This window comes from Panthera uncia, chromosome D2 (assembly GCF_023721935.1).
Source record: "Panthera uncia isolate 11264 chromosome D2, Puncia_PCG_1.0, whole genome shotgun sequence".
NCBI lineage: Eukaryota > Metazoa > Chordata > Mammalia > Carnivora > Felidae > Panthera > Panthera uncia.
In genome coordinates this window covers 59,534,532-59,558,835 of record NC_064818.1, presented here as the reverse complement: position 1 = coordinate 59,558,835, position 24,304 = coordinate 59,534,532, and the positions used below count along the sequence as shown (strand labels likewise).

General features: G+C 48.8%; 2 protein-coding genes across 4 annotated transcripts in view; one reads left to right on the top strand and one right to left on the bottom strand.

The window, feature by feature from the left end:
* Positions 1–28: 28 nt before the first annotated feature.
* Positions 29–5,151, top strand: CALHM2 (calcium homeostasis modulator family member 2). 2 transcript variants are annotated; one of them, XM_049645675.1, is made up of 4 exons: positions 29–361; positions 1,636–1,719; positions 2,396–3,111; positions 4,199–5,151. In XM_049645675.1, the coding sequence occupies exons 3-4, from the start codon at positions 2,557–2,559 to the stop codon at positions 4,613–4,615; spliced, it is 972 nt and encodes a 323-aa protein (XP_049501632.1). In that variant the 5' UTR covers positions 29–361; positions 1,636–1,719; positions 2,396–2,556; the 3' UTR covers positions 4,616–5,151. The 2 variants fall into 2 exon arrangements, with proteins under 2 accessions (XP_049501632.1, XP_049501633.1); XM_049645676.1 differs by lacking the exon at positions 1,636–1,719.
* A 1,403-nt stretch (positions 5,152–6,554) lies between these two features.
* Positions 6,555–24,304, bottom strand: part of PDCD11 (programmed cell death 11) — a 43,960-nt gene continuing 26,210 nt past the window's right edge. Inside the window, exons 21-36 of one of the 2 annotated variants that reach the window (XM_049645654.1) lie at positions 23,239–23,301; positions 19,127–19,235; positions 17,461–17,550; positions 17,130–17,232; positions 16,556–16,733; positions 13,706–13,762; positions 13,071–13,193; positions 12,086–12,208; positions 11,368–11,671; positions 11,029–11,145; positions 10,181–10,330; positions 9,727–9,974; positions 8,834–9,002; positions 8,112–8,265; positions 7,489–7,654; positions 6,555–6,899 (exon numbers count right to left, since the gene is read on the bottom strand). In XM_049645654.1, the coding sequence (XP_049501611.1) occupies positions 6,728–6,899; positions 7,489–7,654; positions 8,112–8,265; positions 8,834–9,002; positions 9,727–9,974; positions 10,181–10,330; positions 11,029–11,145; positions 11,368–11,671; positions 12,086–12,208; positions 13,071–13,193; positions 13,706–13,762; positions 16,556–16,733; positions 17,130–17,232; positions 17,461–17,550; positions 19,127–19,235; positions 23,239–23,301 (2,326 nt within the window). In that variant the 3' untranslated portion in view covers positions 6,555–6,727. The remainder of the gene's footprint in view (positions 6,900–7,488; positions 7,655–8,111; positions 8,266–8,833; positions 9,003–9,726; positions 9,975–10,180; positions 10,331–11,028; positions 11,146–11,367; positions 11,672–12,085; positions 12,209–13,070; positions 13,194–13,705; positions 13,763–16,555; positions 16,734–17,129; positions 17,233–17,460; positions 17,551–19,126; positions 19,236–23,238; positions 23,302–24,304) is intronic. The other variant, XM_049645655.1, reaches the window with a different exon arrangement.

Below are 24,304 nucleotides of genomic sequence, written 5' to 3'. Positions count from 1 at the left end.
CTGGTGTGCAGCTGGCTCAGGAGGGCAGGCGCGGGCCAGGCGCTGCTAAACAGGCAGCCCAACTTCCTCTCCTTTTGCACCGCCCTCACCACCCGCCCTCCCCTGCCTGGCGCCCGAGGGAGGCTGTTTTTCCACTCACTGCTACTGCCCGAGTTCCATCCTGCTGTTTCCTTCTCTTCTGGAGTTAAAACTTCTTAGAAAACAGCGCCAGGCCAGCCCAGGCCCTGCTGGTCTCCAGCTCCCTGCTCCAGTACAGAAGAAAGCACAAGACAGCCCGAAAGCACTTCGGGTCAGGGCCGCCCTGCAGGCCCACGCCCCGCGGAGGCTGAAGCCACTGGTTGTCGCCCGCAACTGGCCCCAGGTAAGAGGAAGGGCCCTTCTCTGGGGTGTGCCAGGTGACGGGGAGGATGGGGAGGATGGGCGGGCTGCTCAAGGCCACCCGGAGGGATTGTCCTGGGAAGAAAGGCCCCTCCGAGGCTCCTCACTCTGGGCCCCGCCAGTTGTGCCCTTCCCAGCCTGTTCCACTTTCTGTCCCGACTGCTGTTGTCAGAGGTCCCACCCACGCCTAGATGTGACCCCTTCCTGGCCTGCGAGACAGGGCCGGTAGTCTCAGCCGATGGCCTTGTTTCTTCTCTGTTCACTACCCCAAGGATTCAGGTATCTTGTACCCCACTTTGGGCAGCTTCTGAACCCAGGGCCCCCATGAAGGCTCATTAGGAAACTTGAAGCCAAGAGGGGAAGAGCAAGAGGGAGAGGAGCCTGCCTTTAACCCATTCATCCCTGGCAACATTATAAACTTTTTCCCAGAGAGTGCAACCGGAGGCCCTGGGCTGAGTGGGAGGGAGTCAGGTCCCTCCTCCTGCTCCTGGCTCCCCACGTGGTCACTGCCGGGGCCCATCTGGCAAACTGGGCAGAAACCAGGAAGGGTGGCGGGTACAGAGGAGGTAGAGAAGGAAATATGGGCAGGTCTCCCCCGCTTTGTTTGCTGCCCACTCCATCCCACCACTCCCAGGCTGCTTCTGGCTGTGGGCTTTTCTTCATCCCCTAGATTGGGAGGACATAGGGCCACACCCTGGAATGTCTGCTTGTGTGGGTGGAGCCTAGGAAGGGAGTCGGGACAGAACATGGCTGGAGCCTCAGCCATTTCCTGGCAGGCTGCCAGTACCACATGGCGGAGCAGGCTGGGTATGGGCTGGTGGGGATGGTCAAGCCTTAGCCCATCAAGGCTGCCTGTCCCTGGCAGGCTGGGCAGCCCCCCGGGAGGCTGCTTAGAAAGGGAGGGGTAATGGGTGGGGAATGGAAGGTTCACCAGGGCTCTCTCATGGATGAGCACAGAGCAAGGTCAGGAGGCCAAGAAAACAGAGGACTGTCTTCGCTAGACCCACCCCTGTCCACTTCCCAAGCCTCCTTACATCAGGCTCGAAAGTCCTGCCCAGGCACCTCCATACTTTAATGGCCTCGAGCAAGGCACTTACTCCTCTTTAGACCTTAGTTTCCTGATATTTGCAGGAAGGAGAAACATGCCAGCTGCCTCACCTCTGGGAGCCACCCTAAAGACTTGACAGGGTAAGGTAGGGGGTTTCTGACACAGAACAGTTATTAGGCATCACTTTTCCCCCTTTCTTTTCCCCCCAGCACCGCTAAGGAGAGAGCAAGGGCCAGAATGATTTGGCCTCTTTTCACAGATGAGGACACCGAGACCCAAAGAAAAGTCATGAAGTACGTTGAAAGCCAGGATCTCCTAAACCAGTCCAGATGCTGAGGTCTCCAAAATGAAAAGTTCTCATGAATTCTAGGAACGCTGCACCAGGCTTACCACTGACCGAGTCCCCTTCCTCCACCCCACCCCACCCCACCTCACTGAGTCAGGCCCAAGTCCTTTACCAGGACACCCACTCAGCTGTTATACCCATGGGCTACAGTCCTTGAGGACAAAACCCTCCAAGTAGTCCTAGGTCCCTTAACACATCAGAACTACTTGGAACCCCATATTTCCCAGGGCCACAAGGCCATTCTTAATCCCTCCTTCAAGGGAAGCTTGTGGGAGTAACAAGAACCTGAGTGCCTGAGGCAGACAGACCTGAGCATGAATCTCATCTCTGCCACTTACTTACATGTGACCTTGGCAAGCCCCTCCCCCTCAGGAAGCCTCCACCCTCTCTGCATACACTGGGGATATGACAACACAGTGAGATCCTGACCATGGGCAATGAGGGATGGAAAGCACCTGGCACCTAGCAGGGTCTCAGTGAGCAGTGGCTGCCACCACCCTGTCCACCAGGCCCTGGGGCTCCCCAAGTCTCCTTCCCATCTCACCAGCCTGGCCACACAAGATCCCCTCAAACCCTTTCAGTTTTCAGAGGCACACATTTATCAGTCACTTACTGTCCCACAGGGAGCGCTCGGCCAGCCACTAGAGGGGCTAAGATGGCAAGACCTCGCCCTGCCTTCAGATGCCTACCAGCCTGCACGCCTTCTTAGTCCCACCAGGAACCATCGACCCCAGGCTCCGCCTGCACCTCCCCTTGCAGTCGGTCCCCCAGCCGACTCATCACCATGGCAGCCCTGATTGCAGAGAACTTCCGCTTCCTATCGCTCTTCTTCAAGAGCAAGGACGTGATGATTTTCAATGGGCTGGTGGCACTGGGCACAGTGGGCAGCCAGGAGCTGTTCTCTGTGGTGGCTTTCCACTGCCCTTGCTCACCTGCCCGGAACTACCTATATGGGCTGACAGCCATCGGTGTGCCCGCCCTAGCACTCTTCCTCATCGGTGTCATCCTCAACAACCACACCTGGAACCTAGTTACCGAGTGCCAGTACCGGAGGACCAAGAACTGCTCGGCCGCCCCCAACTTCCTCCTCCTAAGCTCCATCCTGGGCCGTGCGGCCGTGGCCCCCGTGACCTGGTCTGTCATCTCCCTGCTGCGCGGTGAGGCCTACGTCTGTGCTCTCAGCGAGTTTGTGGACCCCTCCTCACTCACAGCCGGGGAAAAGGGATTCCCACCAGACCATGCCACGGAAATCCTGGCCAGGTTCCCTTGTGGGGAGGGCCCTGCCAACCTGTCAGGCTTCCGGGAGGAGGTCACCCGCAGGCTGAAGTACGAGTCCCAGGTAAGGCTGTGCAATGGGAAGTTGTTCCTCTTTCTTCCCTAGGCGACGGCTGGTGGGGAGGTGCTGGGATGGTCCAGCCTTAAAGGCAGAGTTGTCCTCAGGGGCTGAGGTCTCCAGGAAAGCACTAGATTGTCAGCGTCAGGTGACTGAGCCAGGTAACCTTTGAGTTAGGACTTGGTGAAACAACTTTTAAACATTAAAGGAATGTTCTGGCTTAGACTAAGCCTCGATCCCAGTCACAGATTAAACCTCTACTTCGGGGCGCCTGGGTGGCTCAGTTGGTTAAGCGGCCGACTTCGGCTCAGGTCATGATCTCGTGGTCCGTGAGTTCGAGCCCCGTGTCGGGCTCTGTGCTGACAGCTCAGAGCCTGGAGCCTGTTTCAGATTCTGTGTCTCCCTCTCCCTGACCCTCCCCCGTTCATGCTCTGTCTCTCTCTGTCTCAAAAATAAACGTTTAAAAAAAAAAAATTAAAAAAAAAAAACAAAAAACCTCTACTTCACCCAGATTGAGCACAAACCCTTGCAAGCTTATGAAACGGTTGCTGTCAGCTAGGAGGTGACACGTTCCTATTCCGGGAAGGACCCCGGCCCAGCACGAAGTCAGCCTTCAAGTGCTGCTGTCATAGGGGTGTCCCCCGAGCCAGGAAGGGGTGTTGACTCAGGACGCAGTGGCTGCTGCCCTGATCCTAGCCTTAGCTGTGGCTCAATTCTGAAGGAGCAGAGGTCAGCCTGGGGAGAGAGAACAAGGGCAGAGACGGGGGCAGAAAACACAGCTAGGAGTATTAACTCAGAGCAGCAAGGGATGAGGGACACAAGGAGAGCACAGGATTTTCTAAACAAACAAATAAAACACAACAGAGAAAGTGAGTTCAAGGGAGTGAGGACAAAGAAGTGGAATCACAGCCATAAGGGCCGGTTTCCCTTCTAGAAGTAGGATCTGCCCTCAGGGGGGTTGTGGCTGAGGTTCGGTTCGGCCCAGCCCAGCCCAGCCGGAGCCCTCTGACCAGCTCCTCCCACTTCCTCCTGGGGCGGGTGAGGGTCTAGGCAGCTCCTTGCCCCTCCTCAACCCTGCCCCTTCTCTGGCCAGCTCTTCGGATGGCTGCTTATCGGCATGGTGGCCATCCTGGTGTTCCTGACCAAGTGCCTCAAGCATTACTGCTCACCACTCAGTTACCGCCAGGAGGCCTACTGGGCGCAGTACCGCGCCAACGAGGACCAGCTCTTCCAGCGCACGGCCGAGGTGCACTCGCGGGTGCTGGCCGCCAACAACGTGCGCCGCTTCTTCGGCTTTGTGGCGCTCGACAAGGACGACGAGGAGCTGGTGGCCAGGTTCCCCGTGGAAGGCACCCAGCCTCGGCCACAGTGGAACGCCATCACGGGCGTCTATCTGTACCGCGAGAACCAGGGCCTCCCGCTCTACAGCCGCCTGCACAAGTGGGCCCAGGGTCTGGCGGGCAACGGCACGGCACCAGAAACCGTGGAGATGGCCCTGGTCGCCTCCTGAGGGACCGGTTCCCGCACTCTTTGCCCGTGACGGTGCCTGGACTCAAACTGAACTCCACCGCCTGCTCACAGCATCAGAAGGGGATGATTTTTTTTTTAACTTTTTGGGGAAACAGGTCAGAAGCAAGGAACACAAAGCACCCTGGGGTGTGGAGAGCTAGTGGACAACGTGGTCTGCTCCGACAGCAAGGCTCTCAGACCTGAAGAAACGCCCTGTCCTGCTGCCACCAAACACTTGGTCAACCGCTTTGGGGAAAAGGTCCTTTCCCAGAACCGAGCCTTAATTAACTATGACGTGGACAACTGCTTACCGGTGGGACTCCCAAGCTGGGAAGCCCCGGCCAGCAGAGCCAGGTGAGCGTGATATCCTTGTGCAGGATCGTGCACTTACCGTATGTGTGATTGCACGCGGATACCTGGCTCAGCAGTGCTCAGCCAGGAAGCTGCCCTCCAATGTAAGCCTCTGGCTTTATTTTATATACTTAAAATTTTTGATAAAGTTGTTCCTAGTATAAACGAGTAGCTTGGTGTCTGCATTATTGGATGGGCTATGCCACAGCAGGCTGGTGGTCATGGAGACAGGCCCAAATCCCATCCCCTTGGGATTGGCGGGGGGGGGGGGGGGGGGGGGGGGGATAGAGAGACTCTGAGCAAAATTAAAATGGATGGAAGGGAGGGCAGGGGTGCAGGGAAAGCCAAATGTTCCCACATGTGGGAAGGCCCTACGGCTGATGATGTCTTGATAGTTAGATTCAGTTATCTGATTTGATCTGGGGAACAGGTGAAGCCTGGCCTGTCTCAGATGGAAGATCACCTTAAATTCCATGAGTCAAAAGACCCAACACTCACTCAGGAGGGTAGACTAGCTCCTATAACTTAGTGCTAATGACCAAAAACCAGGATAGCCCCAGCTCTGCCTCTCCCCACCACCCACACATGCCCACCCTTGTCTGATCGCCTCCACCATCTCTAAAACCTTTGATGCTCTCCTTGTCCCTGTCCTGCTTCCCAGCATTCAACCCAGTCACTTCCCATAGGAAAGCTCTCCAGTTCTCAGCACATTTAAAGCGCTGCCAAAGAAAACGTTTAATCCCCTTAAGACCAGCCAGAAAAGAACTGGCCTCTACAACTGAGTCTGTGCTGGCCTCCAAGAATTCTGGAACATACAGGATTATTACCAAAGGAGGTGGAGACCACCTTTCTGGGAAATTTACAAGGGTCCCAGGGAGGCGTGGGTGTGGTGGACCCAACATGTCCCCTTTCCCTCAGGTCTCAAGGAAAATCATCCAGCCAATCAATGCCCTCCATCCAAGGATCTCTCCCCATCGGGGCTATAGGGAGACACAGAAAAACTGTGGTCTCCCCAACTCACACAGCACAGCAATCTATGTCCTCACCGAGCCTCCTAACTACCCGGCACCACCACTATTCCAAGTAGGACTTTTTGACCCCATTTCACAAATGAGGCACCTAACTTAGGAGAGTCTGGATAATCTGGGCCTGGTGGGCCTGGGAGGAAACCTCCCAGGTGGTTCATGTCAATACCTGTGGCTTTCCTCTCAGGTACCCGGGTTCCCCAACTGCCCTTTCTGGGGCCTGCCTTCATCCTCCTGTCCCAGCCTCACTGAGTCCACAAAAGGGCACAAGTGCTAGCTGAGCGCAGGCTGCTGGACTCAGCCTAGGGGAGGAGGCCCACTCCCTGGATCTTGCTGACCCCCTCTAGTTGGACCAAGAGCCTGCTGGGCCAGAGTGAGATCCTGACCACCAGGTCATCAGAAGTTAGCCCCTCCATTCCTGTCCCCAGCAAACTCCCAGGAAAGAGAGCGCCTCAACTTTTCTAGGGGTCCAAGAGTCTGCTGCCTACAACCACTGAGCAGCCTCAGAAAAGGGTACAAATGAAGTAAACTAGTACTTAAAATAAAACAAGCAAAAAGGCAGTCTAAGAAAGCTCAAGTTCTTTTCCATCCTGACAGGATTACCCTAAAAGGTGCCGCAGAAAAAGCAACACTTAAATAAGAGTCCTCAGACAACACAGCTTTTCAGCTGCCCACGCGCCTGAGATTCGCCAGGGCTGGCCCCCTGCCGACAGTGGCCATCTGAGGCCCGCGGGCCACTAGTCCTCCAACACGGAGCTCTTGGCTTCCACGTATTCCAGGGCCTTCGCCTTCACGGCCTGCACGTCCTTCTCAGTGCCGTGTTGTTTCTCATAGTCCAGGTAGCGCTTGAAGAAGAATTTCATTCGCTTGGGAGCCAGGCTGAGATGAATGACCCGCTCAAAGATGTCCCTGTGAGGAAGAGCAAGGCAGCATTTGCCTGTTGGCCCCGGCCACTCGACTGCTGGCTAGCTGTCACCCACTCGCCTCTGGCCCTGGACCCAGGCTGTCTATTTTCCAGCACTCTCACATCTGTCTTTACATTCATTACCATTTTAAAGTCCTAAGGTGTCCATGCGAAGATAGACTGCCACCCTCTTTCTAGATCAAACACCCACAGGCTTGGGCAAGGCACTAGTTCTTTCTGACCTCAATCCATCCATCCTTAATCCTCTCTGCCTTGTGGAGACACAGGCGACAACAGCAAGCCCATGAACATTCTCTATCACCAGAAGCAGGTACAATGAATTACGCAGGAAACCCAAATTTCCTGACTCCCACACCAGGACCAGCCTACCACCCACCCCAGGTTCCAGATACAGAAAAAGAGGTTGCAAAGTGAATGCCACAGGACCTGGTATGTCATGTCAAAGATGTTCTTCAGAGAGTGTAAGAGAACCGGGGATCCTGGAAGCTGACTGTGGGGCTAAAACTTATCCACTTGGCCAATGTCCCCCAATCCCCACAGTTAAATCAGCCCCGATCTGTCTTCCCCTCTCACCGGACTTCCTTCTGGCTGCCATGCTTAATGGTCATGTCGATGTAAACCGACCAGACATCAGTGCGCTTTGGGTAGGTGCTCAGTGTGTTCTCAAAAATGGCTTTGGCCCGTTCCGCATCCCCTAGCTGGAACTCCAGCTGGGCAAACTTGGCAATCACATCCACATCTGCAGGGACAGGACAGCTCAGATACACAAAGCAGACAGACCCCTCACCACAGCACAATGTGCTACATGTCAGACACCGTCTGACCCCTGACTCCCTGCTCCCAGGTTCCAAGATGACAGTTGGGACAGTGGGGCAGTTTAGGGCCAAATACACAGACGGGTACTGATCTATGACTTCCACTGGAGAGTCTCTCTGGGCCCAGTAGGGAGAGGGGGCAGGGGCAACGAAGTTAGCACTAACTGTTTTTTGTTCCTTCATCTTTGAAGTTTAGCATCTGAAATGCAACACACGGTTACGTCCATGAGCATGTAATCAATAGAAAAATAGTTATATGCCCTCCACTAGGCTTTCCCAACACCACACCCCCCTCAGAGAAAACCCCCAATCCCTACGTCCAGATATCAGAGAGCCTAATGTGATCCGGAATCAGGCTGGAAGGTGGGGACGAACACTCACGCTCTTTATTGGGCAGACACTCCAGGGCTCGCTGCATCACACGGTGACTGGTCCCAGCCTGGCCCCTCCGCAGAAGAAAGGCACCATATTTGATCCAGACAGATTTCTCCTGCCTGAATCGCTTCAGCATCCGGTTGTAGAGCTCACCAGCTTCCTGTGGGAAAGAAAAGGTAAGCTACAGAGTGTTATACAACAAAGACAGGCAGCAGCTATGCTCATGAGAGGCTAGACGTAGCCTCAAACTCCAGTCACTGTGCAGGCCCAATTCTAGGTGCCTGAGGGAAGCAGAGAGGCTCACAGAACACATGAAGGAGCCTTACAGGTGGGGAGTCTCCCTATCAATCCTGTGCTGCATGGAAGTCCAAACAGAAGAGAGGTGAGAACAACATGGGGGCACAGGAGAGACAGAAAAGGGACACTCCGCCGAGCTGCTGCCTCGTGGCTGTAAACCCAAGGGATATACACCAGGGGTCAGCTGTCCCTTCACTTCCTTCCACTGCCAGCTGCAGTCCTAAAGTGGAGGGGGGAGGAAATGACTCCGCCCACTTAGAAGCCAAACAAGTTAGGGCCCAGATGACACATAGCAAGCCTGTGGCAGGGCTGTATCCAGAATGGGGGAATTCATCCCTGTGACTTCCCTGCTGCCTCTGTGACTCCTAGGAGTTAGTTTCTGAGCAGCTAAGGACCCTCTGGCAGCGGGGCCACCCAGATCAGACTCCTACCTGGAATTTCTCTGACTTGGTGTAGATGTCAGCCAGATGGAGAAAGACCTTGAGAGGCTCATTGTACTGCACAGCCCGCTCAAAGACCTTGGTCAGTGACTCCGGAGAGCCGTACATGTTCTCTAGATTCAGCAGAGCCACCCATACATTCAGCTTCTCCTGCTCCTCTCTGGAGAGAAAGTCAGCACATGAGCTCCATCACCTCAGCCCAAGAAAGCCCCCACTACTGCCCAGGGATGCAGACTGGAACTATTTCTTCGTTCCCTGGCTCTATCCACATCCTCAGTTTCCAGCCCCTAGTGAGAACCCTGAGAGGCCCAGTCCCCACTGCAGCTCACACAGAAGCAGAACGCCAGCCCCTGACTATGGGGGTTCCCCTGGCATCTGCCTCCATTCCTAGAAAGGAAGCCCACTAAATCTTAAACTGGCTAGATGTTTGGGCAGGAAGGAACAGAATCTTCTGGTCTCTCTCTCCAAACTAAGAGAATGAAGCAAAGGATCACCATCCCTCCTCTTAGCTGTCAGAAAACTCACTCTACCCTGTGCCTGGAAATGGCCACCGAGAGTGTCCACACCCAGGTATGTGGAGTTATTTCCCCTGTTCTACTTCTGCTCCAAGTTAGGTCTCTTATTTCAGTGTAGGGACTCCTGTAAACCCTTAGCCACTTCAGTGAAGGAGACTATAAAATATTAATGAGCAGATCTGTTTCACAGATGGCACAGCAATGAGACAAAGCCTGGGAACCCATGGGTGCGGGTGGCGGGCACCCAAACTGCTGTCGGCCTGCCGAAGAGGAAATGACCCACAGGCGGCAAGCTCTGCGGCCGGCGGAGACACAGCCCTCCCTTTCAAGAGCCACCCCCCCACCAAAGCAGGAAGACAAGGCCAAGACCTGAAGGAAATGGTCTTGAGAGCCCTCTCAGCCACGGCCCGGGCCTTCTCGATCTCTGTGGCCTGCAGGTGGAAGGCCATGTACTGCAGCCACAGGATGGAGCTGTTGGGGGAGCTCAGCAAGAGTCGGTCAAAATCATCTGCGGACTCTGGCTGTCGCCCGGGATCCATCAGTGCCTCCTCAATGCGGGACAGCTCTTTCTCTGCCTTCTGCTTCTCCAACATCCTTTCCTTCTTGCTCCTCTTCTGCTACAGAAGGCACAAAAGTTAGTGAGTAATCTGCTCCTCAGACCCTGGCAGAGGTCTGCAGTTGAAGCCAAGAGTTGGCAGGGCAGTCAGTGAGCTCTGTAAATACTCCCCGGCCTGAGATTGCCCCGCCCTGCCAGGAGGGACACCCAGGCCAGGAGAGAGCAAAGAGAGACTAGCACCAAGGGGTCCCCTGCAAAATACGACACCGTAGACTGCTGTGGCTTGTCGTCCTCCTCACTGTCTGAGCTCTCTCCTCGAGGTGGTAAGGCCGGGGTCAGAGAGTCTAGCCCCACATCCCAAATGAAACCAGAGGACAGCTGTAGCCGGGGCACTTCTGCTGGCCTGGTTGGCTTCCCCTGAAGGAGCACAAGAGGTGTGTGAGGAAAGCACTCAGCTCGGGCTGCACCCTGTTCTGACCCCATCCCACCTGGAGGAGCAGGGGCTCCCACCAGGCCCAGAGACCCTTGCTCCCTCCCAGGGCCAGGCTAGGCCCGCTCCACTGGAGAAACCATAGTAGTGATGTGAAAGCTTTTCTTGTAAATAGATTTATTTAGGCAATGAGCTTTTAAGACATATGTATGCAAAAAACCAAAAAACAAGAAAACAATCCACCACCACCAGCAGCATACATATGGATACATATATACACATCTGTGTATAAAGTGCCATACACGTGTAAGGAGATAGTAGAGCCAAGACAGAGATATGAGAAGCGTTCCGGGGTGTAGGGATGTTAGTACCTACAGTCTGGGCAGCCCTTCCTCAGTCCTAATGGTACTGTCCCCATCTTTCAGAAGGGGATGCAGGTTCAGGAAAGGTTAAGCCTCCCCTTTATCTGCCCATCCCACTAATTTAATTCAGCTCCACTCAATAAATACTGATGAGAATTTCTTTTATGCAGCCCACTCCTTGGATAAAGCAGTGGCCCCACCTGGTCATATTTTACAAGAAGTGAGAGAAGAGGGTGGGCCAGAAACTGCCCAGCTCGGAGGCAGGAGACCAAGGGCTTCCCTCCCCAGGGCTGCCTCCTCTCTCCATCAATGCTGACCCTCACCTTGGGCAGCACACTCCTCTCTTCCACCTCCTCTTCCCCTTCCCGATAATACACTTCAACACCACTGTCGTCTTCCTCTGACGGAGCAGCTTTCTTCTGCTTCTTCTTCACTCCTTCCTGAGATGACAAGAGGGAAAGATGGCGAGTCACCCTTCCCGCCCAGGGGAACCCGCTGGCGGCCTGGGGCAACACCCCCTCCTCTGCCCCTGCTGGCACCATCCAGCGCCCGGCTCCAAACTCACACTGCTCTTGGTCTAAGAGAAGGCCACGTGGCGTCTGGCTGGCTCTGAAATGCTCTCCTGTGCCCGTGAGGGAGGCCATCCTCCCTGAGGGATGTACCTGTTCACTTGCAGGCTCCCGGAGCGGCCGCTTGCCCTGCTTCTTGGCCTGCGGTTTCTGGGACTCGCTCTTCTCCTTGCCAGGCGGCCGCACTGCCTCCTGCCCTTCCTCGTTCTTCTTCCCTTTCCTTTTCTGATTCTTCTTCTTCTGCTCTTCTTCTCCTTTGTGCTCTTGCTCCTCTGCCTCCATTTTCCTCTCCTCTTGCTTTAGAAGTGGCAGTCCTAGGGAGGCGGGAAACACGTCCGGCTTCCCAGTGTCACCGGGGAGGAATGAAAGCTCTACCAGGTTCTTCTGGCGGTTCAGGCTACAACAAGGAGGGAGGACAATGAGGACAACAGAGGACAGCGGGCTCGGCAAACAGCCCAGGCCTTTCTCTCCTGATCAGTCCAGTTTTCCGGGCCCTGTCCTACCTACTTGCAATCCATTCAGTATTCTTTGGAATGACCTGTGCATTTTACCATGCTGAATAGTAAAATACAGGGGGCAGCTCTGATGTCCCCTTACTCTGTCCCCAACAAGTGCCGATGCAGAGAAAAGTCTCCACGTCAACTTCTAGGAGCTGAGGCTGGGGCGGAAGTAGAAGGCTCCAAACAATGGGATTTTGTTCAGCTGAACATTGCACCAACACTACCTAAGGCGTTAAGTCTAGTTTACCTCTTGAATCTCCTCCCAGGGCTCCTCGGAAAAGAGGGCGTATGGGGGTAGGGAAGACACCTACCTCAGGACCTTGGCTGTAAGCAGCTTCCCTTCCGGGAGGTATCTGTTATAAAGGGCTTTCTTGGACGGGCTGTACTGGGAGACATGTGGGTATTGGGCCAAACCCACAACAGAGGGGCCGAGGCTGACAGGAGAGAGACAAGAGTTGTGTGGTCACAGGGGTGCCTGGGTGGCTCAGTCAGTTAAGCATCCAGCTCTTGATTTCGGCTCAGGTCATGATCTCACAGTTTGTGAGATCATGGCCTGCACTGGGCTCTGTGCTGACAAGCATGGAGCCTGCTTGGGATTCTGTCTCCCTCTCTCTCTGCCCTTCCCTGCTCACACACTCTCTCTCAAATATAAATAAGCATTTTTAAAACATTACAAATAAATTAAAAAAGAAAAAAAAGAGTCCTGTGGTCATAAATACAAGAGAGTCCCAGCCTAGCCTAGTGCCTCCACTTTCCTAGGGACCCAAGTTGTGACAAGGATTTATGACACACACGAGTTCCTGGCATTCACAAGGATAAAAAGAGCTCTGTAAACTAGAAAAAACTATCAGGCATAAATGAAGATGGGACCGAAGGGCATTTTCCATCCCACACCAGAGCACCACAATGCATCTATCACGAATAGCCAGAGGAGATGAAAATGGGGAAATCGTAGCAGAGAACGCTGTGCTATCTGCTGGTTGTGAACGTCATGTGATTTCACTGAACAGTTACAAATCACCATCAAACACCAAACCAAAGAAAAACCAAATGAACTGAAAACTGAAATTGGACATGCCATGCTCTTTGGTGTCCAAAACACCAGTAAGAATAATTCAAAACGCTTTTAAAAGTATAAAACATCTCAGAATTTACAAACTGGTGGGAACTCATTGACTCCCCTTCCTTCATATTGTCTCCAGAGGAGGTGACCAAGGACCACCACAGACCACGGACCAGCACAGGCCGGGGAGGGCGTCGCGTTTGGCCCACGCCCCCACGCTCCACCTCACTCACCCAAAGAGCACACCGTGCGGCTGGACAGACTTCACATAGCCCCTCAGGAGCTGCCCTTCCTGAATATCCTGGATGGAGTTAATCTCAGCATCAGTTATTTTGCTCTTCGTCTCTGGGTTTGTCCTAAGAATGAAAGGCTTATTATGTACACATACCTCAACCCTCCCTTCCCCATCCACTCCCAACTCACTTGTGATAATCAAACTCTACATCCAAGAATATAACTCTGGACCTGACTGTAGGATATGACAACCTCAGAGCCCAGCCCCACTCTCTCCTGAAGTCCTGTCAGCCTTGGCCTCTGAAACATCCATTTCTAACCATGGAACGAGCTGACTTCAGGCCAATCCACTTCATGACATACCACTAACTATGGAACCCTGGGAACCAGATCATCTTCCCTTTCCAGGGCCACTGTGTGGCCACCTTGAATACCACATTCAGATGTCTGAACCTTGCCCTGGGCGGCAAGAGTCTGAGCAGACACGTTCTTGTGGCAATGTGAATGGCCACAGCTTTTCTGGATAAAGATGGGGCAAGGTAGAAAGTGCACAAGCAGAGAAGAAAGGGGGGAAGCTCAAAGTTCTGTGCAGCCTTTCCTCACTGCCTTCCTTGTCTCCACCACAGACACTCACCTAGACGATCGCAGCGACAGAGTCAATACATGGTCTGTAGCAGACAGGACGTAACACCTGGAATGATAGCAAAAAGAGATGTTGACTTTTCAGCATCCCAGGAAACAGGAGAGGGACTCAGCCTCCTCTCCACAAGGCTGACCAACAAGCAAGAGTGAGGGGACATGACACCTGGGCTCTGTTCTTCATTCTGTCAAGAACGTACTGAGGGACTCTGCACAAGTCACCTCCCTGAGCCTCAGTTTACTAGTCAATCACTACCTACTCTTCTTGCTCAACAAAGGTGCTGGGAGTAGAAAATGAGAGGGGGCATGGAGCCCTCAGGAAGAGACACAGAGCCATGTGGTGGGTACTCAGGAGGTGTCACCAGCCTGACACTGGGTCCTGGCAGTGTGCAATCTCAGCCACTAACCACCGGAAACCATGACCAGTGACGACCTAGGTGTTAGGGCAGGATCACGGCAGCAGATCAGAGGATAACAGATCAGTGAGTCCTAAGCAGGGGAGGCTTCCAGGAGGGAAAGCAGAGTTTACTCCTTGGTTAAGGTTTCCAAACTTCGTTCATTGAAAACAGCAATTAGCAACCCAAAGTTGCAATTTCAAAATATAGAATCTTAGCAGTAGAAAGGATCTCAGCAACAGTCCAAAGATTTCCCATGACACACATCTGCCTCCTAGTCCACAGCATCCTCATTCCCAAAGCAGGGGGGACCTTGAGGGATCATCTACATTTAGGCAATTAATTTATTATCCACATGGGACAGATAAATCACAACTGAACGTGATTCACAGGTTTGGCTACAATAAAATGTATTAAAATTAAATACTTTGCTAAAAGTCACATCTGCATTTTTTTAAAATGTTTATTTATTTGAGGGGGTGCAGAGAAAGAGGGAGACACAGAATCCAAAGCAGGCTCCAGGCTCTGAGCTGTCAGCACAGAGCCCGATGTGGGACTCAAACCCATGAACGGTGAGATCGTGACCCGAGCTGAAGTCGGACACTTAACCACCTGAACCACCCAGGCACTGCCACACCTGCATTTGTAAGCCCAAGAGGCAAAGCAGAGATGACCCTGGATTTCTCATTCCTTTTCTTTTCCTAGGCCCTGGCTATCTCTGTGCTGTTTAGCTCAGATAAGTGGTTGTGAATTTATTATGCAGGTGCTAGGGGCTGGCACACCTGAGGTGGGAAAGAGCATTATGACTTTCCAGCCTGTCTCCTCAAGGCCTCTGCTCCACTGTTAGTCAACTTGGAGTCTCAGAAGTCTGTACTATGTCAGGCCGAAGTCCGCCTCTTCAATGCTAATTTATTCGCCCTATCAAATGACTTTAAAACTCTGAACCAGGCTCATTTTGGTGCACAAAAAATACCCCATAAAGCAGCTCCCAACTGCAAAAGGTTACTATCTTTCTGCAGAGAACACCTATAGATCAATTTTTTTCTCATTAAAAAGATGAATGCTTCAATAGGAAAACAAGCAAGCCACTTGGACAAGCAAAGAAAGCCAACCAAGAGGGAAAATGACAGTAGGAGAACTGCACACCAAAATGAGAGATCAATTTTTGCCTAGTCAATGGCTGAGACTAAATATCAAGAATAGCCAGTTTTGACAGGGATGTAAGAAATAGTCATACTTATTGTTAACAGGAATGTCAATGAGCACAGTCTTTTCAGAGAGCATTTTGGCAAAATGTATAACATTGTTTGGCCCATTAATTTTACTTTTGGGAATTTACTTCACAGATATACTTGTGTTCGTGTCCAAACATATGCACAAAGATATTCACTTCAACATTACATCCATCAACAGAGGTTTAGATAATGACTAAAGAAAGAAAGACCAAGAAATGTTAAAAATAAGGTAAAAGAACAAAGTAAATTTAGATATACTAGCACAGGAAAAGAAAAAAGTCCATGATAAACTGCTATGAGAGAACAAGCAAGTTGCAGACTATATATCAAATGAAATTCTATTATTACATAGAAGAAAATTATACCTACAAAGTCCTGAAGAATAGAGACCAAGGTGTATAATGGTGAAAAGTGGTGGAAAAAGAGGGGAGCATCAGAACTTTTCTTCTTTGGGGCACCTCGGTTGAGCGTCTGACTTTGGCTCAGGTCATGATCTCACATTTCATGAGTTCGAGCCCCACATCAGGCTCTCCGCTGTGAGCACAGGGCCTGCTTCAATCCTCTGTCCCTCTCACTCTGTTCCTGCCCCACTTGCACTCTCTCAAAACAAAACTTGTCTTTTTTTTCATACTATTTTTTCTGGTACAAAATCACCTATCACATCTATACTTTTTCTTTTTTTTTTTTTAAAGAGAGAAAGCAAGTGAGTGGGCAAACTGGGGAGAGGGGCAGTGTGGCGGGAGGGGGGGGGTGGCAGAGTGAGAGAGAGAGAGAGAGAGAGAGAGGAAGAATCTTAAGTAGCCTCTGCACTGGGCTCGGAGCCCGACACAGCCCCTGAGCCAAAATCAAGAGTTCAGACAGTTAACCAACTAAGCCACCTAGATACCCCTCACATCTATATTTTTAAAAAAGAGAAATTTAGGGGTGCCCAGATGGCTCAGTTGGGTAAGCGTCCAACTTTGGCTCAGGTCATGATCTTGTGGTTCGTGAGTTCAAGCCCTACATTGGGCTCTGTGCTATAGCTCAGAGCCTGGAGCCTACTTCAGATTCTGTGTCTCCCTCTCCCTGTCCCCCTCCTCCAGTCACACTCTCTCTTCCTCTCTCAAAAATAAATAAACATTAAAAATAAGTAAATATAAACGTAAAAATTAAAAAAAGAAATCTATAATCCCGCATAGAGCTGTAAAGGGAAAAAACACAAAAAATTTGGCCTACCTGACAACCTTCTGGGGGATGAAGTCTTCCAGGGGCATCTCTGAGTAGGAGTCACTCACGTGAAATATACTAACAGTTCCCATCTTCCCAAAGGGGAAGGAGACAGTCAGCCCCTCCTTGGGAGTCACCTTCACCACTCGGCCCATGGCCACTTCCCCTTTCTCAAGCTTGTGAGGACCTGGTAGGAGAACGAACCAGATTCAGGGAAGAGAAAGTGAGCCAAGAAAGAAGGTGGAATGCTGGCCAACCACAGGCTGGGTGGACCAGAATGATCACGAAGACCCACATTACCATGCCATGTAGTCAGGAATCCCAGGGCCATGTGGTAGAAAACCCTTCCTGAGACACTTGAGAAAACCAACTCTGTTGGTAAAGGTGACTCAGACAGTAGCAGAGTGACACAGGCCAAAGAACAAAGCCTCAAGAGAAAAAGTGTTCCCAGAAGGCACATACTACACTGGGCTTTCTGAGGAGCCCAATACCTGAGACATCCTTAAACCCGGACACTACCTGACGACTCTTTCCCACTCCTTTCTACCCCCTCCCTTCCGTGACCAGGCATTCATCACCACACCTATAAGGGAGAGACACAAGAAGGCCTTGGAAGAATCTGGGCCAACCACTGTAGCCTTCAGGGCCTGGCCAATCCGGAACTTCTTATCTGGATGTTTCAGAACCTGGAAGGACAAGAAAAGTCCTTTCATGTTTAAAGAGAGGTCTGTCATTTATCCAAAACTACTGTCAGTTATCCAAAACTACAGCACTTAAGTCTCTATATCAAGTATCTCCCAAACCATTCCCTGAATAAGTACATGGTTTCCTATACCCACTGCAAACATATACCAGACTCTGAGTCGAGCTTAGGGAGCCTGGGTTTCCTCTCCAGGGATCTCAAGCACACTGACCTTGAAGCTGAGAGAAGTGAGCAACAAGGGAATCCTCCCCCGGATGTCTGGAGCAATCTCCACCTCAAGCCATTTCTTAACCACGTTGTACTAGAGAAAAAAAACAGGAAGGGAAATGGAATGGGATGGGATGGGATGGATATAAACATCTCTTTTCCCTTCATTAAAACACAGACTCTCCTAAAATCACAGGGTTGAAGGGGCCCTGTTCCCAAGGGACAGGAATCCACCCTCTACACCCCACTGCCTCTGCCATTCTCTCACTTCTCAGGCTTCACTCAGAGTCTAGCTCTGAGCCTTTGCTAGGCTAGCCGACCATGCATCCCTCCTGGTGCCTCAGTTGATAAGAAGGCTAAAATGACCTCAGAGATGGCTTTAAGCAGCAGGAACAATTCCAGTGACCGCTGCAGCCTTCTCCAAGCTCAGCTGTGCCCAATAACGGTTAATCCTCTCCAGGGCTCAACATCTGATTTCTTTTTATTTTTTAATTTTTAACATTTATTTATTTTTGAGAGAGAGAGAGAGAGCGAGCACCAGCGGGAGGAGGGACAGAGAGAAGGAGACACAGAATCCCAAGTAGCCTCCATGCTGCCAGCACAGAGCCCAACATGGGCCCTGACCCCACAGACCACAAGATCATAACCTGAGCCAAAATCAAGAGCCAGACAGTCAACCAACTAAGCCACCAAGTGCCCCTAAATCAATTTAAATTTTGATCCTTCGCTGTTTATAGGGTCCTGCCCTAAACACAGACCCCCAATTTTCTAAGTCAATTCAACAAGACATTTATCAAGCAACCACTATATACATGGCATCACAGTGATAAATAAAAACCAAACCCCACCTTCAAGATTAGAGTCTACAAAGAGTAAGCCAAATAAATATGCAAAGAACCAGAGCAACAGAAATATGCTATAGGAATAAATAGAAGAACGAGTAATATGGGGAAATTATCTGTGCTGGGCCATAAAGGGTTGTAGGAAGAGAGGGTACTCTGGGTAAAGACAAGAAGGGAAAAAGAGAAGGTTTCCAGGGTGACTGGAACACAAGGTATATGAGGTCAGATTATGAAGAGCCTTAAGTACAGCTCTAAGGCTTGGGGGTTGATGAACCCCACCTACAGACAATAGGTAACTATAGGGATCAAGCATCAGTGACATGCCCAGCTAGAATGCTTATGAAAGAAGAATCTGGCAGCAATGAAGAGGAGCTATCCCTCAAGGTCAAGCCTCATCCAACTTTTTTTCTGATACATCCCAACCGGTACAGTTTTCACTATCTCTTCCGTTCTTAAACTCCTGTTCCACTTGGGATTAGAACACATAATCTGGCACCCAGATTATAATCTGGCACATAATGCATTATTTTGCATTGCACTTGAACTTTATCAAAGGCAAGCATCTAGAATCCAACGGCACATTCACTTTAAATCTTGCTCTATATTGCTCTTTCCCTTTTGTACAATTAATCTATAAACATGCTGAATTGTGAGTTGCTTACTAATTGTTTCATGTTTAGCTCCTCCATTAGGGCTTCTGGTCTTCCACAAACTGGCATGGTAGCAAACAGACTCAAATGTCTAGTGCTAATGGCCTTTGTCTCCAGCTCCTCCCCCACTTTCTTCTGAAAGAAGGAAGCATCACACTGCAAGGTGTGCACTACTCACCTTCTTCAAGAAGCAAATCACGGTCTGTCCAGCCTGGTACTGTTTAATCTTCTCCAAGGGGCTGACAGTGTGAGTGTTGAGAGCAGTGCAGCCATCCTTCTCCAGCTCACTGTTTGTAGAAAAGCAATGGAAACAGTGGGCCAACCTCTGGATAAGGCTTCTAGCTTGAAACCAGCTCCCCCAAATGGCCATGGATTGACTGTACCCCCTCATTCATGCCCACCTCCCACACTCCCACTTCCCTCCTCCAAGGAGAATGTTCATAATACCTGCACGAGAGATAATCTTTTCCATTTCGCTCACCTAGGTACGAACAAGCTATAAAGTAGTAGCCTACAATAACCTTTACAAATTTAGGAAACAAAATTGTTTTACTTCTTTCACAATACTTTAGCTGTTGCTTTATAGTTTGCAGAACTGCTCTGTCAAATAATCTCTCACTGAATTGTGACAACAATCTTATGTGTGAATTAGGCAGGGTAGATATTCTTGAACTCATTTTATGCTCTTGAACCAGGAGTTGAAGTCAGGGCTCTGACTCAAAAGTCCAGGGCTCCGTCCCCTATGCTACTTTGCCATTATCATTGTCTTGATTCTTTTTCTTCTCAGGTAAGCAATAAGGGGAAGTGGCTATCAGCCCACAAATCACTTCAAAGATATCACAGAACTCCCAACTCAAGTAATTTCTAAAACAAAACCAAACTTATCAATAAGACGGTACAAATAATACTGGTAAAACTGTAACATATAACAGGCACTGGTGACTATAGAAAAATGGAAACCTTCATATACCAATAAAAATTACAAATGCATATACTTTATGATCCATTAATTCTACCCTACAGAAATCCTGGTACAGATGCCCAGTAGAATGAGTTCAAAGATGTCCACTGTGGCATTATTTATAAAAGAGAAAAACTGGGAACAACCTTAAATGTCCCCCATCAGATGGCGAACATACAGAGTTGAGCCCATTCATACGATGGGCCGCTATTTTCACTACACGCACAAGAGCAGATCTCAAAGACAAAATTTGGAGAGGAAAAAACAAGTTGTAAAATATTAAGTACAGCATGACATTTATGTAAAATGTGAAAACCACACAAAACAATTTTATAAATATATGTATGTATATGTGTACATATAATTGAAATACAAAGAAGTTGGATATGTATCAAATTAATAATGGGGAATCCATCTTCTGAGGGTGCAGAGAGAAGCCTCAGGAAGGGAACATCTGTAGAATATTACTTCTTAAAACACACACACACACACACACACGCACACATACAGAAAATCTGTGTGCCTGGCACTGTAATAGACAATTTATATACGTTATCATAATGCTTATATGGTAGAATGAAAAAGCTTATTCCCTGAACAGATGCCACTGGAATGTCTCTGTTATTGGCTAAATTGTGTCACTCCCACCTCCAAGTTCATATGTTGACATGCTAACCCTCAGTATCTCAGAACATGAATGCATTTGGAGATCAGGAACTTAAAGGGGTGATTAAGGTAAATATGAATGTCAGGATGGGCCATAATCCAGTCTGACTGGAGTCCTTATAGGAGGATTAGCCTACAATGCAACAACAATAAAACCTCATTAAAAACTGGACTTGAATAGACATTTCTCCAAAAAACATATTAAAAAAAAAAAAAATGACCAACAAGCATAGGCCAAGGCACTTCACATCACTAACCATCTGGGAAATAATCACCACAGTGAGATTATCACCTCGCACCTGTAAGGATGGCCATTATCAAATACACGGAACACAAGTGTTGGCAGGGGATGTGGAAAAAAGGGAATCCTTCCCTGCACACAGCTGCCAGAACTACAGAATGATACAGCTGCTATGGAAAACGGCATGGAAGTTCCTCAAAAAATTAAAAACCACCATATGATCCAGCATTCCCACTTCTGGGTATATATCCAAAACAGGATCTCAAAACAGATACTTGTACACCCATGCTGACTGCAGTGTTAGCCAAGATGTGGAAGGAGCCTAAATGCCTGTTTACAGATGTATGAAGAAAATGTGGCCTACACATACGTGCATTATTAATCAGCCTTAGAAAAGGACAATCTGCTATATGCAACAACACGGATGAACTTTTAGAACGTTATGCCAGTCAGAAGGACTGGCCATGACTCCACTTACATGAGTTATCTAAGTAATCAAACTCAAAGAAACAGAAAGTAGAATGTTGGCTGCCAGAGGTGGGGGTGGGGGAGGGTAGGGATAAATGGAGAGTGGTTCAATGGGTATAGAGTTTCGGCCATGCAAGATGAAAAAGTTCTGGAGATCTGTTCCACAATAATGTGCACATAGTTAACAAAACTGTGATGCACACTTAAGAACCGTTAGGAGGGTAAATTTATGTTTTGTGTTTTTAGCACAATAAAAAAAAAAGAAAGAAAAAAGAAAAAGGGAAGAGATTAGAACACAGATATCTACAAAAAGAATACCACATAAAGACACTGGAAGAAGACAGCCATCTGCAAGCCAAGGAGGGAAGACTCAGAAGAACCAACCCTTGTTAATTAAACATATCTACCCTTAGCTTGAATGCATTACTTGACCTCAACTTTTCATTAAACAAGGTATACACCACAGGTGAAGATCTGGCAGACTGAAACGATCAATATGGTGAAGTCTCTGTTCTCACAACAAAGACTAGAAAAGGACACGATCAAAATCTACAAAACTAAAGTAACCACAGAGTAAACAAATAGGAATGTGTGCATCCAACAACTCTCATTATTCTTGAACTAAGGGGCTTTACTTTGAAGTTCCAAGAATGTTGTTAGCACCTCGAACTCAATGTTCCAGGAATATCTGCCTATCTCAGGCAAGCCTTCCCAGAAATATTCCACTTCTATTCTGATACCTTCAGGACACTGACCAAACATTACTCCCTGACAACAGAATACTACTCAGCCATAAAAAAGAATGACATCTTAAAAAAAACAACTCCCCATAAAAAAAGAATGACATCTTGCCATTTGTGACAACATGGAAAGACCTAGAGAGTATTACACTAAATAATAGACAAATAACTCATGGTTTAACTTCTACGTGGAATCTAAAAAACAAATGAATAAACAAAAAAACAGAAATAGACCCATAAATGCAGGGAACTGATGGATGCCAGAGGGGAAGTGGGTGGCAAGATGGGCAAAATGGGTGAAGGGGAGTGGGAGATATAAGCTTCCAACTATAGAATTAGTAAGTCACAGTGATGAAAGGTACAGCATAGGAAATGTAATCAATGGTATTGTAACAGCATTTTATGGTAGCTACACTGGTGAGCATAGCATTAAATATAGATTTATCCAATCACTATGTTGTACACCTGGAACTAATGTAACATTGTGTGTCAGCTATAATTAAAAACAAAAAAACAAAACCTTACCCCCTAAAAGTTACTAAAGAGGCTCTTCTATAATATCCCCAGGCACTTAAGATTTACAACCTGTGTGGATCCCAGGGCTGACTTTGAAGAGCCATTCTCTCAGTCATGTGTATCTAGCTTCATTCATTGATGACCCATTAATTTTAGGAGGCTGAGTTTTTAATGGATGAAGCAGAAGCAGATAGATCCATGGGTCCAAATGCTTAAGATCCTCAGGAAAAAATGATCCCAAACTGGATCCAACACTAAATGGAACTAGTATTCCTCCACACAGAATCCCTCATTGAACACCCCTCTACAAAATCCACTAGAACATGACTTAAAATGCCAGTCACCAAGCAGTAGTCTCTACACTCAAAGAACAGGTATTCTTGGTTACATGTTTTTTATTCTGGGAATTACTGAGTTTTAGAAAGTTGGGTTTAGAGTAAAAATGCTTCTTTTTGTTACATGCTGACAAACAGAACTGCAACCAGTCTTTTAAACCCTAAGTATAGCTTTTACATTAAGTTTCATATAATTCTTCTAGCCCTATGAGAGCCAAATATCCCTACTAGAGAAGTAAGACAACATGGACAGAGAGAGGCAAAAAAAGCCACAACACTGGCAGAATCTAGACTAGAACTCAGGTTCCTAAATCCAAAGCCCCACACTCTTTCCACGAGCCCATGCTGCTGGGGTTCCCTCACCTTGGCCGGACACTCAGCTCCGGAATGGTTCGAATAAATCTGGGATGACTTATTGGGAGAAACCTGGAGGAAGAAATAAGGTCAAATCATTTCTCTTATGCTCTGTACCACCATAATCTGCACATCAGAATTTCTCTACTCCCACGAAACTGAGCTTAAAAACCACCTGGTTCCACTGCCATATCACCTCCTGGGGACGTGTCAGGCCTGAGGGTTTCCATTCTTATCCTCTGCAGTAAATGTTAAGGAGCTGGCTCATCTAATCTTTTATTATTGTCTTATTAAACCCTTATTTCCTTATAGACTACATACTCCAACTCTTTCACTCTGAAGGTAAGGAAATTGAGGTCTAGAAAGAATAGTTACTGAAATTAATAGGCAAATTATAGACCAGACTTTGAATTATTCTTCTTTTCTTATTATAACAAGGATTTCTACTGCAGTAACAATATCACATGTAGATTTAAAGCAAATGAGTGTAATTAAGGCACGCAGTGGAGAATGAATGATAATAACCTCTGATGTATACTGAGCAATAGCTGTGTCAGGCAACCTGCTTGGCATACTGCATCCTAGATATTCTTTTAGCTCTGCAAAAAAGGTACTAACCGCTTATACTCTCATTTTACAAATTAGGAAAATAAAAGTTAAGTAACAACTTAAGTCATCGTCACACAATTTTAAGTGGCAGATGTGAAATGCAAACCCAGGTCTCATTTTAAACCAATGCTCTAACCATTACACCATATGCCTTTTTTTTTAAAAAAAAAAGGGGGGGGGGGGGGACAAAAAGATTCTTTTGGTGAACATTTCTGTTAATTAGAAGAAAGTCTCGGGGCGCCTGGGTGGCTCAGTCGGTTAAAGCGTCCGACTTCGGCTCAGGTCATGATCTTATGGTTCGTGAGTTCGAGCCCCACGTTGGGCTCTGTGCTGATAGCTCAGAGCCTGGAGCCTGCTTCGGATTCTGTGTCTCCCTCTCTCTCTGCCCCTCCCCTGTTCATGCTCTATCTCTCTCTGTCTCAAAAATAAAAATAAACATTAAAAAAAAAAAAAAAAAAAAAAAAAA

Bases quoted from the DNA above. Each gene is read 5' to 3' on its own strand.
- CALHM2 (XM_049645676.1), top strand. From the start codon at position 2,557: ATGGCAGCCCTGATTGCAGAGAACTTCCGCTTCCTATCGCTCTTCTTC. The intron at 3,112-4,198 runs GTAAGGCTGTGC...TTCTCTGGCCAG, and splicing joins GGCTGAAGTACGAGTCCCAG to CTCTTCGGATGGCTGCTTAT.